Source organism: Peromyscus eremicus, chromosome 7 (assembly GCF_949786415.1).
Source record: "Peromyscus eremicus chromosome 7, PerEre_H2_v1, whole genome shotgun sequence".
In the NCBI taxonomy this organism is placed as follows: Eukaryota; Metazoa; Chordata; class Mammalia; order Rodentia; family Cricetidae; genus Peromyscus; species Peromyscus eremicus.
The window spans coordinates 45,002,117-45,018,936 of record NC_081422.1 but is presented as its reverse complement, the minus strand read 5'-3'; the positions used below and the strand labels follow the sequence as shown (position 1 = coordinate 45,018,936).

At 42.8% G+C, this 16,820-nt stretch overlaps 2 protein-coding genes across 2 annotated transcripts in view; both read left to right on the top strand.

The window, feature by feature from the left end:
- The window catches only part of Bco2 (beta-carotene oxygenase 2), a 28,339-nt gene extending 26,865 nt beyond the window's left edge, over positions 1-1,474 (top strand). Inside the window, exon 12 of the mRNA XM_059267823.1 lies at positions 869-1,474. Within this exon, the coding sequence (XP_059123806.1) occupies positions 869-982 (114 nt within the window). The 3' untranslated portion in view covers positions 983-1,474. The remainder of the gene's footprint in view (positions 1-868) is intronic.
- Positions 1,475-6,114: 4,640 nt separating this feature from the next.
- On the top strand, positions 6,115-13,275 carry Pts (6-pyruvoyltetrahydropterin synthase). Its single transcript, XM_059266902.1, has 5 exons — positions 6,115-6,244; positions 7,877-7,976; positions 9,810-9,866; positions 12,499-12,569; positions 12,760-13,275. Exons 1-5 carry the CDS (start codon positions 6,165-6,167, stop codon positions 12,881-12,883), a joined length of 432 nt encoding a protein of 143 aa, XP_059122885.1. The 5' UTR covers positions 6,115-6,164; the 3' UTR covers positions 12,884-13,275.
- The last annotated feature ends 3,545 nt before the right edge of the window (positions 13,276-16,820 follow it).

Here is a 16,820-nt window from a genome sequence, read left to right as displayed (position 1 = left end):
TAAATCATAACCTGTGGTATCTTCAGAGGCATTTGTTATATACAAAGCACTTTCATACATATTATGATAATTATTATAAACTATGAAATACCATTTTATTCATGTGGAATTTGTCACTTCTAGAAGTTGCAGGTGGCTTGCATCTGATCTTACAGTGGTAAAGCCAGTGTTTAAATCGTCTGGCTTCTGGCCTGATGTTCATACCACCATGTTTCTAATTTCATTGAACTGACCTAAAAAACTCCAGTATCATAAGCCCTGGCTAGCATCTCAGTAATGCTACTTACTGACTTGTCTGAGCAATCTTATAGCAAATGTGTTCTCCTCAAGCACCAGCTTTGATCAATTATTAGTGGCACCTGGGTCTGGGGTTCTGCACCCTTTAATGGTTTAGGAAAAAAAAAGTGCTGTGATCAATTAGTGATGTCTGTTATGGGCTTATTCCATGAACTTAACACTCCAGTAATTAGGTCAGCACCAATCTCAGACTGACTTACAACACTGACATTTGTACAGCTCCTAAGTAACACAAAATAGCAGCATTTCTAACTTGGGAAAAATAATTTCTGCGTATTTTACAAGATTAAAAAGGGTCAAGCAAAAATATTGTTAGACTCAAAGCCGTCTTATGAAAAGAATTAGCACAAACAACCTTATTTCCTTGCTTACGGTGTGAACTTCTTTAGTCACGGTGTTTCTGTCCAGTTCGGCAACTGGGCAAACACTTAGTGGATGGCTAGGTGAGGCATAGGTACTGGGAACAGATATGAACGTGAGTAAGACGTGCTTTCTTCGTTAGCAAGGTCCTAGCCAGTGGAGATGGTTTCCAAAGGAAGAGGGAACTTCAGTGTTGCACTTCCTTTTCTAGAGTGAAAGTAACTTTCTCCTTGTCTTGGATGCGAAGAACTTGGCGGAGCTGGGGCGAGCCGAGGTACCTGTGCAGATGCCTTACGGGTTCCACGGCACGTTCGTGCCCATCTGATGGCACAACCAGGTCTGAGAATCAGGTTCCAATGAGTGCACTCTGTACAGAAGAGAAAACAGCGGGTCTCACCCAAAACTGCTATAGTTTGGACCTGATCCTGACCCCCGTGAGCTCGTATTTTGAAGTTTGTTCCTAGCTTGTGACACTATTTTGGGAGGCTGTGGAAACGTTCTGGGATGAGGGACCAGCCTTTGAAGCCCCTGTTCTCTCATGCCCTCTCTCTGCTTCCTGCCCATGACAATGTGAACGGCCTTCACTCCGTGCTCCCCATCTTGCCACAGATGGGGTGCTCCACCATGCGCCCCCCCCCCCCCCACTGTGGTGGACTGTGACCCTGAAACTGAGCCGGAAACCGTGAGCCGAAGGAAATCTTTCTACCTTCAGGTGTTCCATCAGTTTGGTTTGTTTTTGCAGCAGCAGTAAAGTAACTAATCCCCCAACTGGATATATTGTTTTACATTTCTATTAAAAACATAATTTGTGAGGCAATTATGGTCTGCTGTGTTTTTAATGCCATTTTAAAGGATTTATTTTATGTGTATGAATGTTTTACCTGCATATATGTATGTGTACCACATGCATGTCTGGTGCCTGAGGAGGTCAGAATGGAGTATCAGAATCCCTGGAACGGGAGTTACAGATGGTTCTGAGCTACCGTGGGGGTGCTGGGAACTGAACTCAGGACCTCTATGAGAGAAACAAGTACTCGTAATCACTGAGCCATCTCTCCAGCCCCTTTATATATTTTAAAAGGATTTACGTGTCTGTGTGTGACTGTGCATGTGGGTATGTGTATGTGAGTACAGGTGGAGACTGGTATGAGTGCTGGTGATCTATCTCACTCGGGTTCCCTGCAAGAGCAGTGTGCATGCTCTCAACTGCTTAGTGAGCTCTTCAGCCCTGGCTTTAGATTATCGTAGGGCAAGCATCAGTATAATATTTAGTTTTTTATTATTTGTTGTTACTGTATGTGTGTCTGTGGACAATGTATGTTTATGTGCAGACATGGAGGCTTAGGGAGGTCAGAGGACATCTTTTTACAGTGGGTTCTCTCCTTCACCTGGGAACTTCTGGGCAGTGCTCCATTCTCTATTTCCCATCCCCACATCGGATGCTGGGATTATGGATACAAGGCATTGCATCTGGCCTTTTGTGGGTTGTGGATCAAACTCAGGTCATCAGGGTCGTTCAACAAGCATGTTTACCCTTCCAGCCATCTTGTAAGCCCTGAGGGATATTTTGAAGGTAGTCTACATTGATCGAACATGCTTTTCTCTACTAAAAGAAGACACGGAAAGGGGCTGGTGGGGCTGGCAAGACGGCTCAGCAGGCAAAGGGGCTTGCAGTACAAGCCTGATGACATGGGTTTGGTTCCTGGAACCCATGTAAAGATGGAGGGAGAGAGTTGACTCCACAAAGTTATCTTTTGACCCCCTATATGTGCTGTGGCACTTGTGCTACCTGTCCCCGCCACACACAATTTTGAAAAAGGAATACACACAAAAAGAATAAAATTAGGACATTACCACCACCACATAGGTGATCAGAAGCCCTGGGAGAAGAAATACAAATAGTCAAGGATAGTAGACTCAGAGCAGTGGTTCTCAGCCTCCCTAACGCTGCAACCCTCGAATACAGTTCCTCATGTTGTGGTGACCCCAACCATAAAATCATTTTTGTTGCTACTTCATAACTGTAATTATGCTACTGTTGTGAATCACAATGTAAATACCTGTGTTTTCCATTAGTCCTAGGAGATCCCCATGAAAGGGACATTGACCCCCCACCCCAAAGGGGTTGCGACCCACAGGTTGATAAACACGGGCTTAGAATCTAGACCAGCACCTTGCTCTCTCCAAGTCTGTAACAGGTCACAGTCTGTCTGTTACAGTTGGCCCTAAGGGGGCTGGAAAGATGGCTCAGTGGTTGAGAGCAGTGACTGCTCTCCCAGAAGACCCGGGTTCAATTCCCAGCACCCACATGGTAGCTCACACCTCTCTATGACTCCAGTTCCAGGCCTTCTGACACCCTTGCACAGACATACATGCAGGTGAAACATCAATGAACATAAAATAAAAATAAATTATTAAAAAAAAAAAATTGACCCTAAGGTATTTGGGACAAGAAGCTAGTGCTGTCATGTTTGGTGGCCTCTGGACTGGGTCTTCCTCGGATGCCTGTGGCAGACACTGTCAATTCACTTCCGTTTTCCTCTTAAAGACCACCCACTACCATCCCCATCTCTCCCCCAGCTCAGTCCTCAGAGGTGGTGGTTTTGAGGGAGATTGCTAAATGCAGGCATTTATTCAAATCTCTAGATAGATAATCTTCCAAGGGTTGATGAAAAGCAGGAGGTTCTTTATTTAATTGGGCAGCAGGTGGCAGTAGAGACCACATAATCTTCACAGTTCTAAGCCCTCTGTTTTCACTAATAGAAGTCAAGTGAGCGGCATGCTCCCAGAATGCCTTGTTCCTTTTCTTTCAGTTGCCCGGTGGCTGAACTTGAATCTTAGAGCAGTTATACTGCCCAGGACCCTTCTAACTGTTCACTGTTCCTGAAGAAGCCCTCCAAGATGTGATTTGGACACCTGTTAACTTACAGCTAGGTCCATGGAATGTCAGTTTCTTCTTTTAATTTCTGTAGGGGTTATTCCAAACCCTATTAACCCTTTCTTCTCCAGTGAAGTGTTCCTTATATATAAATGTAGAGGTTTGCACCACATGATAGTAACTAATAAGGCCTAAGTCCCATATGAGGTTTTATGAGAGGCAGAATGTGATTCGTAAACAGAGCTAAGAGTGTGGAAGCCAAGAACCTTGAGAGGATAAGCCCCTTGATGTTCACAGGAGTCTACAGGGGAAAAGCATTCTTGTATTTCCTCAGACAAAACACAGAGGTTTAATATATTCTGTAGACATGGAGGTTGATGGGGTCTCTGACTTCTGGGAAGGACACAGATCTGAAGGCATCTTTCTTCAGCATATGAACCTTTACTTCATCTCAGTATGGGTGTGATATTCAGTGTACAAGTGAGAGGAAAGGAAGAATGAGAGGGTCTGCTCCTGGCTCAGCTTTGCCACGGGGAAGCAGGATACAGAACAGAATGGAAGATGGCCAGAACTGATGAGGTGGAGAGTTGGGCTTTGAGTTTTCTTCTTTCATTTTTTCCAGTATGCATAGCTCCAGAGAGTAAGCCACCACTATCTGAGCAAGCAGGACTCAGTTGTACCCGAAAATGTTATTCAAGCAGTTGGAAATTCCTTTCTCTTGGAGAGGAACTACATGGGAAGAAAAATGTGGGGTCTCTTTCCGTCTATACACAGGAAAAAAAAAAAAAGAAACATTCACAATGCTTCAACCTAAGGGTATACAGTTGATATTTCCTGACACTTTCTATATCTCGAATTCCAAGGTAGCCAAGGATTTGTCACTATGCCTTAAACAAGCCACATTTCCACATTTCATTGGCTTAAACTCTTTTCCTCCTGGAATTTATTACTTACCCATGTGTTGGACTCCTTAGAACCCAGCTCAGAACACTGTGTTCTCGCAAGCTTTCTTTTCCCTCTGAGGCAGAATTAGTGATGTTTCCCTTGTCATATTACTTGTTTGACACCCCCCCCCCCCCATTAAACTGAAGTTCCAGATGACAGGGACCATTTTGTTGTTCTGAGGTGCATGTGTCTGGTACTTAAAGCATTTGGTATTTAGATCTTAGGTGAACACTTTTTTAAATTTAAGTTTTTCATTTAATGAGTGGATGGGTGGTGGCTGTGGGGACTGCCTCACCAAAGATGTCCATTTGGGCCACTTACAGGATTTTATTCTTTTGAGATAGAATCTGAGCTCACCATCCTCCTGTCTCAAGTCCCAGTGCTAGGATTACAGATTTATGCTACACCTGACTCTCAGACAGCATCTAATAGATGCCGACCTTCTGAGACAAAGGGTCTAAACATAGCCAGTCAATGTTGCACAAGAGCAATGGGGATTACACCCGAATGTAGCATGAATCTCAAAAGTTCATATTAATAAAATCAAATCTGAAGCCAGGTATTGGGGTAAATGCTGGAAGATCAGAGAAGCAGAGCAAGCCACAGCCACCTCACCTTGCCAATTCCTCAGCTGATCCTGTTTCCTCAGACTAGAAGCCTCTGAGTCTTCCTCCAAATGGATCTCAGCTGAACTGTGCTGCTCAAAAGCCTAAAAGCTTAACCAGCTCTAGTTCCTGGTCCTCACGCCTTATATACCTTTCTGCTTCCTGCCATCACTTCCTGGGATTAAAGGCGTGAGTCACCATGCCTGGCTGTTTCCAGTGTGGCTTTGAACTCACAGAGATCCGGATGGATCTCTGCCTCCGGAATGCTAGGATTAAAGGTGTGAGTGCTACCATTTTGTGGCCTCTATGTCTATCTAGTGGCTGTTCCGTTCTCTGACCTGAGATAAATTTATTAGGGTGTACAATATTTGGGGAGCACATTATCACCACACCCGAATGCCTTTTGTTCCAAAGCACTGAAAACCATCCATCTAGAACCAGGATTAGCTTAAGGCTGCGGGCTCTGAAGGGTGAATGTGTTCTCAGGCCTGCGTCTGGTTTGAGAAGGTCGTTGCACGACATCTCTCACCTGCATATTGTAGTGTCACAGTTTTCCTTTACACTTGAGCTAATGTTTTACTATGTTGCCTAGAATAGACCCGAACTCCTAAAATCAATCCTCCGGGCTCAGCCTCCGGAGTAACCCTGAAAGCAATGCACTGTTACCCTTGGCTAGGGTTTCCTTTATTTAAAGATACTCCCAATGTGGTACTGGGCTGGGGTGTATCTGATATGGGCACCCAGCCACTGGATTTTTTTCTGTTCTAACCCAGGGCTGTCAAAAATGGAATGAAAGGGGGAAGACACAAACTATCGTGGGCAGTTTAAAAGTCCAGGCCTCTGTCTCCCACCCACTCACTGTCCTAGTATTTCTGACTGCCTGGCGAAGACGGAACAGCAGGAGACGCCAGTGTCCGCCTCCAGGAGGACTGAGAGGCTCCAAGCGCCGAAACCACCCCGGAGGAGCGCTTCCGGCGGGCGAGGGCCGAGCTCACACTGCGCAGCCGCGGAGGGCGGGGCTGGCCTCAGCCCCGGAAGCCGGAAGCGCCGGTCGCTCCGGGGTCGCTGGCCCGAAGACCATGAACGCGGCGGGTGGCGTTCGCCGCCGCGCGCGACTGTCACGCCTCGTGTCCTTCAGTGCGAGCCACCGGCTGCACAGGTGGGGTGTGATCACGTGTGTCACCGCAAGTGCGGGACTTTTCCCGCTACGTCCCCGGGGGCGTGGCCACACGCGTGGGTTAGAGCCGATCTGGGGCGGGCGGAAGAGGAAATGGTGAAGGTGCGGAGCCGCACTACCGAGCCTCGCCCGGGAGAGGGCGGTAGAGCTCTGATCCAGGAGGCTCCACTCTGGAGAGGTTGGTTCCCTCCCGGGGCTGCCCCAGTCCAGAGTCATGCAGCTGGCGGGCATCACACAGTACCCTGCACATCCTGAAGGCACAATGACAGGAGCATGAGCTACCGGGTGCAACACAAGGTGCCCTCCCCTTTTTTTTATAGCGAGCAGCACAGTTGGGAATTGAATCCCAGATACCCAAGGCCGCCTCCTCACCTGAGAGTTGGTTTTGAAGGGAGCTTCGTTACTCACTAGAAGGTCTGCTCTCTGAACCATTCCCTCGTCTGAGAGATGAGAACATCATTTCTAACAGCATCCACCCACTTCTTACCGAACAAGGCTTTGTCCCATGCTAGGAGACGGGGATATTGTAGGGAACACCACATACTTGTCACCGCCCCGTGTGTGGAATCGAAAATGTTTTGTACAGTGAGAGGATTTTTCGGCAAAAGCCTTGTGCTACAGGCAGTTATGAGCCATCATGTGGGTGCTGGGAGCTGAACCTTGGTCCCCTGCAATAGCAGTAAGAGCTCTTAACTGTTAAACCGTCTCTCCAGCCCCTCAAAGGGATTTTTATAATGGGGGCTTAAACATCAGGTTAGTAAGGATGCAGAAGATAAGGAGTTGGCTGAGTTGGTATAGATACACAAATCCATGGAGAAAATTGTTTTCTGTCTGGAACGACAGCTATTTGTAGTAATTTTAAAGTTTCACCTAATTTGAGTGTCCCTGAACATACTGGTAAAGTCCCCACTAGGCAATAGTTGAGGCAGAGAAGAGCAAGTTCGTTAAGAGGTCATTGCTTTTCAGGAGAAATGAGGTTTTTAAGCCGCTGGGGGACAAGTATCTCTTGTGCTTATCATTGTTCCTCACTTTGTTCTGCTGGTGTTGCATAGCTAATACTCACGGTTTGTAGAATTGAAAATTGGAGGCGGGATGTAACTCAGTGGGTAGAGTGCTTGACTAGCATGCACCCAGGGCTCCACCCCCAGTCCTGCATAAGTCAGTGTGGTACCAGATCCCAGCACTTGTGAGGCGGAGGCAAGAGGATCAGAAATCCAGTTATGCGGGGTTGGGGATTTAGCTCAGTGGTAGAGCGCTTGCCTAGCAAGCACAAGGCCCTGGGTTCGATCCTCAACTCCAAAAAAAAAAAAAAAAAGTTCAGTTATGCTAAGCTACGTGGTGACTTGGAGGCCAGCCTGCAATACAGGAGACCTTGCCAAGAGAACAAGCGCTAACTGTGAGCCGATTAAGTGGGTTGAAATTAAGGTTTTTGGTCATTTTATGAGGTACTGTAGTTAATTAGGGAGTGTACATTGGTTCTTGATGGAAATGTGGCTAATGAAATCCAAGCGATGTATTCGGTTGATCATGTAAAGTAAAATTAAGTTGTAGATTTCAAAATCCAGAGCAAAGCTTACCGTCTCACACTGAGTTTTTCTGGTTTTCTGTTGGCAGCCCCTCTCTGAGCGATGAAGAGAACTTGACAGTGTTTGGGAAATGCAACAATCCCAATGGCCATGGACACAACTATAAAGGTGAGGGAAGAACACTGTCAGTAAGAATGAAGTGTGTGTGGTGTAAGCACAGGGTCTGACTGAGAGGCCTGTGCACAGTGGCGGTGCTCTGAGCCCTTCAGTGGAAATCCAAGACAAAGAGCTATTGTCTTGGTTGGGTAAGTGTTATAGTTTGCCTCACAACCGTCTATTCTGTTAAAGATAATAGTAAGTAACAACAGCAACAAAAATGACTTAAAGCATTTTCTTTGACAGTTGAATGCATAGTAAAACTGCTGTTGGCATGTCCTTTTAATTAGGTTGGGCTGAAACCAATGTTAAAATTTGATTGTAATCAGTGTTTGAGGAGACAGATATGTTTAACCTGATTTAAATGCCATACTATGTATATAGGGATTGAAACATCAAATAGTACCCCTTTATATGTAGACTTTTTTATGTTTTATGTATCAGTTAAAATTTAAAATAAAAAAACCTTCATAGCAAAATAAAAAAAATAAAAATTTTTTATTTTGAGTAAATAATGGCCAGCAAAAAGGGTCTGTTGCTTAGGGATGTATTGTATGGCAGAAAAGTAGTTTATATGTAAAACTCTGCTGGCAGTATTTTAAGGAAGTAGTTGTGGAAGGAAAAGGGACATTATTCTTTGAGACATACCTGGTGCCTCAAAGCATGCTACATAAGCCTATAATGTAGTAGTGTGTGTGTGTGTGAGGTAGGGTTACATAAAGCTTCAGGAGATCCGAATTTCTGGTTTAGTTCCTGACTCTTTTTTCTGAGATGCCTCCCAGACTCAGTGTACTTACTCACCATGGAGTGAGTACCCAGTAGTGTTTGTGTGGAACAGAAAAATACAGAAGTATAAAGTCATTCCATTACAACGGTACTGACCAGGTTTTCAAATGCTTCCTGTGAACACCTGCTGTTTTCCAGCAAAGCATTTTTGTGGGCTGAGTACACGTTCTTGAAAGTAAAAGATGAGTACTTTTGTCTGCGGAGGGACTGGGTCAGTTTGGGACAGAGCTGGGCATGCATGTGCATTTTCTACTTTTCAGGAAGACAACATCTCCCTCCTCTCAAGGACGTCAGCCTTATAAGTAGCATCCACACCTTTTTGAATTTGGCTCATTTCCTCCGCTCAGCCAAAGCTCCTGCCAAGGTCCTCTGGACTGAGTCTTACATTGATTGATAAGAAGATTTTAACTAAAAGAATAGATGTTGGGAGAAAAATTGACGTATAGCCTTGGGGGCCCGAGAGCTAACAATTTATGTTGCTAACTTGTGCTTATATGCTGATCTGTTGAAAGTCATACTTGTTTTTGTTGGTGTTTTTGTTTTCTTTCCCATAGTTGTGGTGACAGTACACGGAGAGGTACGTGCTGGAAATGGTGTGTGGAGTTGTTCAGATTCTGGGCCATCTTCCAGACACTGTGGTGAAATCTGTGTTGAAAGCTTGTGTTTCAGTTGCTTCATTGCTGGCCTCTCTGTGTGGTGAGCTGCTGCCATGCCAGGCCTCTCTGTTACATATGGATGGGCAGAAGATCCATCTAGTGACGAGGGTGCTGGAAGTCCATGGTGCTTCTGCACTGAGAACAATAAGTGTCCCTAAGATAAAGGAAAATTTGGGCACAAGCTGCATGTTGTACAGCCTTTAATAACTTGTAAAGTTATTTTACTTTTGAGACAGGATCTCATGTAGCCTTCTAGGCTGGACTTGAACTTCTTGTGTATCCAAGAAAGGCTCTGAACTTCAGATCCTCCTGATTCTGTTTCCCAAGTGCTGAGATTACAGGCATGAGCCACCCATCCAGCTCTGTGAAAGTGTAAATATGGAGAGCCTACTAGAATGATAGACACCCTTTTTTCTTCTTTAGATTGATCCTGTTACAGGAATGGTTATGAATTTGACTGACCTCAAAGAATACATGGAGGTAATGTCATATTAGTTGTTTATTATGTGATATCCCCTAAGTATAATTTTTAGTACTCTGTTTGCCTTATCCATTGAGGTGCCATGACTTTATGAGTTGGGGTAGGTGGGGGAGTGGAGAAAGTTTATAGCAACTGGTCTTCTAAGGTCTTCTTACTAGAAAGTAGTCAGAGTTGTATTGTAGTGATGGGGAGAAATGTCACATGCTCATCTCCTTGTTGTTGGGGGTTTTTGCTCTTTTAGCTCTTTTGGGAGGCCCACTACCCAGCTCCCAAATAAATCACATATGGAGGCTTATTCTTAATTATAAATGCCTGGCCTGAGCTTGGCTTATTTCTTGCCAGCTTTCCTTAAATTATCTCATCTACCTTTTGCTTCCTGACTTTTTTTTTTCTTTTCTTACTTCTGTAAATCTTACGCTTATTCACAGAGATTGAGAGATCCACCTGCCTCTGCCTCTTGAGTGCTGGGATTTATGGCATGTGCCACCATGCCCCCCTCCCCATTTTTTTTTTAAGATTTATTTTTAATTATGTGAACCAATTTTTTTTAAAGCTTAAGTATTGGAAATACAGAATTGAATGAAGGAGTCCTAGCATAAATATACAAGTGCAGGTGACTATATAGTGGCTGGAAGCCTCGGATCTCTGTAAACTGAAGTGACAGGTGGTTATGAGCTGTCCCTTGTGGGTTCTGGGAACCCAACTTGGATCTTCTGAAAGAGCATTGGGGCTCTTCTCCATCTTGAACCATCTCTGCAGCCCCAAGACTACACTTACTTAACAACTGTGACTTGATGCTGAGTTACCGAGGCAGTTCATGATAGAGATAACACATCAGAATGTACTCAATTCATGATTGATATAACACATCAGAATATACTCAATTCATGATAGAGATAACACATCAGATTGTATTCAGTAAAAAGCTTCTTGATTGTTTTATCGTAAATTCTTGTGTTGCAAGAGATTTTAGAGATTATTTATTCCAGTTTCTTCATTCCGTAAATTAAAACTGAGGGATGCTGGACAGTTAACTCCATTGCCCCAGATTATGTGGTCTTTCTTGTTCACAATGTGGAGACTTTTTTTCACCTAGTTGCTTCCATTATCCCACCATTTCAAGCTGCTTGTTTAGTTCTTCATTTCAGCTTACTTTTGTTCTGAAGGTTGACAGGATGTTTTGTAAAACGATGTTACTAATAATTACTTTCTCATATTGTTCATATATTCAACAAATTTGTTTCTTTGCATCATTTTAAAAGCTAATTACTGGAAATAAAAAGATGAATGAATGAGACATACACATTACCTTTTCTAGGAGGTAAAGAATAGTAAGTGGTCAAAAATTATTGAGTAAGGGAATAAGGGGATGAATGAATGAATGAATGAATGAATAGCTCTGTGCTTATTAATTTAGAGGACTTCTAAAGACGGGCTTTGCATTTACAGGGGCACAGAACATATATACGTGGTACTGTGTGCTATAAGACAACAGTGTGAGAAGCCTAAGCAGTCAAGGATTGAATACTTAGAGAGCTCTTGGGGTTTTTTTCCTCCTTTGGTTACCTAAATTATTACATACTCCCACTAGAAAAAGTGGCTTTCTGTGGCCATAGAGTGAAGTTAGAGTCCTATGAAATTGAGAACTTGGAGCCAGAACTGGGATCCAATCCAAGATAGAGCAAAGATATTTATTTTCTTGGTATTCACATCTCTTCATTTGACTTATTTTAAAAATTAAGTGGTTTAGGAGTTGACGTAGGACTCGCTCTTTTTTTTTTTTTTTTTTTTTTTTTTTTTTTTTTTTTTTTTTTGGTTTTTCGAGACATGGTTTCTCTGTGTAGTTTTGGTGCCTGTTCTGGATCTCACTCGGTAGACCAGACTGGCCTCAAACTCACAGAGATCTGCCAGGCTCTGCCTCCCGAGTGCTGGGATTAAAGGTGCATGCCACCGCCACCTGGCAGGACTCAGTCTTTTTATGATTCCAGTTCTGCTGAAGAAAACCAGTTATATTAGTGTGCCTTCTTGAAATCAGACCAGGTAGAAAATGAGTTTGTGTCACACATGCTTAAATTTTTGTACAAGAGCTAATGGTAAAAATTTAGAAAGAATAAGGCAATTACAATCTTTGCCAATGACATAAGAAGAAACATTATGTTAATATATGTAAACATCAGGAAGTGATAATCCCCATATTTATTTTTTCTCTGAGACAGAAGGTCACTGTTAAATTATTTTTCAGGGCAGAAATTTAGAAATGTCCATCATTTTAGGCCATGTCTTAATGATACAGGGCACTATTCTGTAGGTGACACCGTGCTGTGGAAAAGTGTTTCTAGTACTTTTAGACAGAATTCAGAAGTGCTAAACTGAACTGTGAATCACAGTGGCTCTTTTTCTAGGAAGTTCCAGGAACACTGTTTTTGTGGTTCCTTCCCTCTGCATCAGGAGCCAGGATACATAGTCATTACAGAGAACTAGGCCTAACTTTGTTTCACAACCTTGTAAGACTGCTCCCCAGTGTCGGGTCTTGGCTAAATGAGAGAGGGTTGCTCAGAGACTTGGGGGAAGGAACACTTTGGTGTTTGAGTCCTAAACAAGCTTGGGCTGTTCCCTCTTCTCCGTCTGCAGGAGGCCATCATGAAGCCCCTGGATCACAGGAACCTGGATCTGGACGTGCCGTACTTTGCAGATGTTGTAAGGTGTGTGTGTCACTGTCTCGTGTTGAGCAGTAGAAATGAAACAAATTAACATTTGATGTGATTATTGTGGTATTTCTAAACTACTGGTGTAACGATAGACGTTACTGGAATTCCTGTTTTCTCTGTATATTAAAATGACTTTTTTTTTCCATTATTTGTATTTTGAACTTCTTTCCTTTGTTTTCTTCAGCACAACAGAAAATGTAGCTGTCTACATCTGGGAAAACCTCCAGAAACTTCTTCCTGCAGGAGCTCTTTATAAAGTAAAAGTATATGAAACTGACAACAACATTGTCGTGTATAAAGGAGACTAGATCTTAGGGTTAAATTATAGGAAGGCTGATTGCTTTTCATAATTGAAAAAGCCCTTTGTCCTTAGAATATCCAGCAGTCACCACATACTTGTGTTCCCATGTTGTATTCTAGAATGCTGAGCATTAAAGTAACTGTAAGATCCATATTTAAGTGTATTTAAAAATCAGACTTTCAGTATGTCCTGAATATGTATTTGGTGAGGGAGCAGGGGAGAGCTGAGGACCCCTCCACCCACGGCATCACACATGCCAAGCATGTTGAGCTGCATTCCAGTCCTCTCATTGCCATTTAGAGTATCTTCTGTCTAGAGATTAAAAATTATTTCATACTCAGCAAAATGTTTTGGTGTGGAATTATTTAAAAGCAAAATAAATCCATTTTCCTTGTGTGTGTTCTCTGTTATCTCATTTTTAGCATTTTTTTTCTTGGTATAATACAAATAGCAAAAATGTTTATGCAATTTATAATATATGAACCTTGGGGAAAAATTTAAGGGCACAGTCTAGAGACTATATTTTTTGTAAAGATTTAGTTATTTTTAGTTGTGTGTGTAATGATATATAGAGATTATTTTTCATGATATATATATAGTTTATTTTGGTGTCATGGCCCATTTGCAATTTATTTGTTGAGTGATTTTAAACAAATAACTCAATTTTTTTCAATTTAAACTTCTTATCAGTAAAATTAGAAAAATGCCCACCTTACATGGTATTTGTAGGACTTGAAAGACAAAGTACCTTTTGAAGTAATAGTAATCCTGCCTTTCTAGTAATCAATACAAAATATTACACATGAATAAAGTTTTTGACTACTAAAATTTAACCAAGTACGCATTGCATTGTCAAAATTTATAATAAAAGTCCTTATTTACTCCCATGGCTCTGTTTTTCTACAGGTGCCTCTGGAATCATAATCAGTGCATAAGCCTTCTCAGTATTCACTAGGTGGCAGTGTTCTGAGAATCCAGTGTGTACTAGTTGTGATGTGAAGAGGAATACAAAGCCCTGTACTTAAGAAGTTTAGAATACAAACCGGACACAGGGTAACAGCTGCTTGTGCAAAGCAAGCAGATTCGTTCTTGGCAATTCAGTCGTGATGAAAAGATAGTGAAGAGCACCAAGTACGTAGTTCAGCTTGCATGGGAAAATTCAGTGATCAGAGCAAGTGGGATCAGTCAGGAGAAGTATGCATAGGAGATGCTTTACTGAGTAGCATAGCTCTTTGTGTTGACTGTTTTTAACACTGTTTAAAACATGTGGTTACTATGCATTCTTCTAAGTTAAAATTATGCAGGTGTTCATGACATCTGGAATTCCAGACAAATATAAATAAGTAGTTTACTGATATTAATGGTGTATTTGGTCTGTTGTTCCACAGTAGCAGCCCACATTTCAATAAACTGAGACTATAGTGGATAATGCATGTAAAGGTAGCATTTCCATCAGTCTTGGTATATACCATCAGTATATGTGTCATTCTTTGCCTCATATGATTTTTTTTTTAAAGATTTTATTTATTTATTACACATATAGTGTTCTGCCTACATGCCAGAAGAGGGCACCAGATCTCATTATAGATGGTTGTGAGCCACCATGTGGTTGCTGGGGATTGAACTAGGGACCTCTGGAAGAACAGCCAGTGCTCTTAACCTCTGAGCCACCTCTCCAGCCCTGCCTCATATGATTTATGTGTCCAGTTTTCACTGAAGAAACTTGTAACTTTAGCATAACTAGAAGTAATAAAGGATGTTCAATCTATTAAGAAATTTAGTCTCTAGGGGCTGGAGAGGTGGCTCAGAGGTTAAGAGCATCTGTTGCTCTTCCAGAGGAGTGGAGTTTGATTCCCAGCATCTATATCAGATGACCTCAGCATCTACATCAGGTGGCTTGCAGCAACCTGTAACCCCAGCACCATGGAATCCCATGCCTCTTTTGGTCTCCATGGGCATCTACCCTCATGTCGCCAGGCTTTGAACCAAGTGCTTTTACCTACTTAGAGGTGTTGTTGGCCCAAAGATAACATTTGCTTATTCTGTATGCTCTCCTATTAAAATATATCTGTCTGTAAAGCAAATGAGTGAGTGAATTAGTGAATGTTCATTGAAAGGACCAAAGATACTATACTGTATACTGGTGGCTTGTTTTTCCATGGGGAGCCAGAGTGACCCAAGATTTTCTCAGGCTCTGAAGAAAGGACAAAGGGAACTTTAGTCTTGTGTCCTTGTTTAGGAATGGTCTTGAGAAGGCCTTCCCAAGTCCATTCTAGTGCTGGAGAGATGGCTTAGCCATTATAGAGGCTAGGCTCCCAACCAAAAAGATAGGAACCTGCATAGCTCAGTTGATAGAGCATAAGACTGAATTTCAGGGTCATGGATTTGAGCCCCATGTTGGGCTCCTCTTGACCCAAGCCAGCAGGAATATGGACCCTGAACTTTGAGGAGTTGAGTGGGAGGACCAGAGATGAGAAATAAGACAAAAGCAATAGCTGGGGCAGGAGGGCTTGTATTAGTTAACTTATGCCAAGCAAGTTTATTAAGAAGTGCAGCAGCATCTGCACTATTTGCAGAGGGGAAATGGCAAGGGCCGCAGAGAGACGGTGACAAAGAGAAAATGGGATACCTCAGATATCGCTGCCTAAGGACTGATAACCACAGCCCAGGGGCAAAAGTCAGGTCCCCAGAAGCCACAAACTTGATTCTTTCAAGGCATTAGCTCCAGTCCTACCCAGCCCTAGACTGGCCTTGCCAAGTCCACTCCTGGACAAGGACATCGAACTGAAGCTCCTTTGTCTTTTCATTGGGGCCTTTGAGAAAGTCCTGGGTCAGTCTGGCTCCCGACATTTCTCTCTCTTTCAGAGGCAACGTCAAACTTACATTGTAATTACTGCTTTTGTTGTTTCTTGTGGGAATTGCTTGTGAAGCAAAGCCTTTCTTCTAAGTAACATATCTAGTAAATAGCATTCAGTGCTTTGTTGTTGTTGTTAAATAGATAAATGAATGGTAAATTATTAACAATTGAAATTTTATCACACTTGGCATGTATTTTTAGATTTGATTAACTAGAACATTTTGGGACTCAAATGCTGGTCCCAAAGTCATTACTATTTAGAGTCACACTCATCTCTAGGTTTAGTTCTTTAACCTGTAAATGGAATCCTTAGACTAGATGTTTTCTGCAGTTTCTTCCTCCTCCTCTTCTTTTCTTCCTTTCTCCCCCAGCTCTTCCCAGAGCCCCCCTGCAGCTTTGCACTACCCCCCACCCCTTTCAAGACCAATTTATGTTGCCCAAATCCTTTTAGATGTGTTGTCTCCCACTGGAGCATAGTTGACTTACCAGGGGCTAGACTCTTAGAGAAAACTGCCTCTCCCTCTGCTGGTGACTAACCGTTGCCAATAGCTCTACAGTTAGTTGTGGGATTGTGTGCCCACTCCTCTCTCCATGCTGGGATTTGGTCTGGCTTGGGTTTGCACAAGGTTTGTGCATGCTGTTGCAATTGATGTGAGCTCACGGGCAGCTGTCCTGATGTATCCAGAAGACTGTTTCCTTATGGTCATCTACTACCTCTGGCTCTTACATTCTATCTCCTCTTCTGCAATGACCCCCGAGCCGTGTGTGTGTGTGTGTGTGTGTGTACTCGAGTACATGTATGTTATATATCCTTTTAGGGCTGAACATTTTGCAGTCTCTTGTTCTCTGTACCTTAGCCAGCTGTGTGTCTGTGTTAACTACTATGTACTGTAAATAGAAGCTTCTCATACGAAGGTTGAGAGATGCATTGGTTTATGGGTATAACAATAAGTCATTAGGAGAGTTTACTACTGTCTGTTTAGCAGACTAATAGTAGTAGGTTCTCTCCTAGGGCCTATGACCTGTCTAACCATAGCCTGATAATGGTGCCAGGTGTGGGTTTCATCTTGTGGAGCAGGACTTAAAT

What these genes read in the sequence shown, in the direction of transcription:
- Pts (XM_059266902.1), top strand. Translation starts at nt 6,165, where the DNA reads ATGAACGCGGCGGGTGGCGTTCGCCGCCGCGCGCGACTGTCACGCCTC. An exon ending in ACCTCAAAGAATACATGGAG is followed by an intron (nt 9,867 to 12,498) that starts GTAATGTCATAT and finishes CTCCGTCTGCAG; the next exon opens with GAGGCCATCATGAAGCCCCT. An exon ending in TACTTTGCAGATGTTGTAAG is followed by an intron (nt 12,570 to 12,759) that starts GTGTGTGTGTCA and finishes TGTTTTCTTCAG; the next exon opens with CACAACAGAAAATGTAGCTG.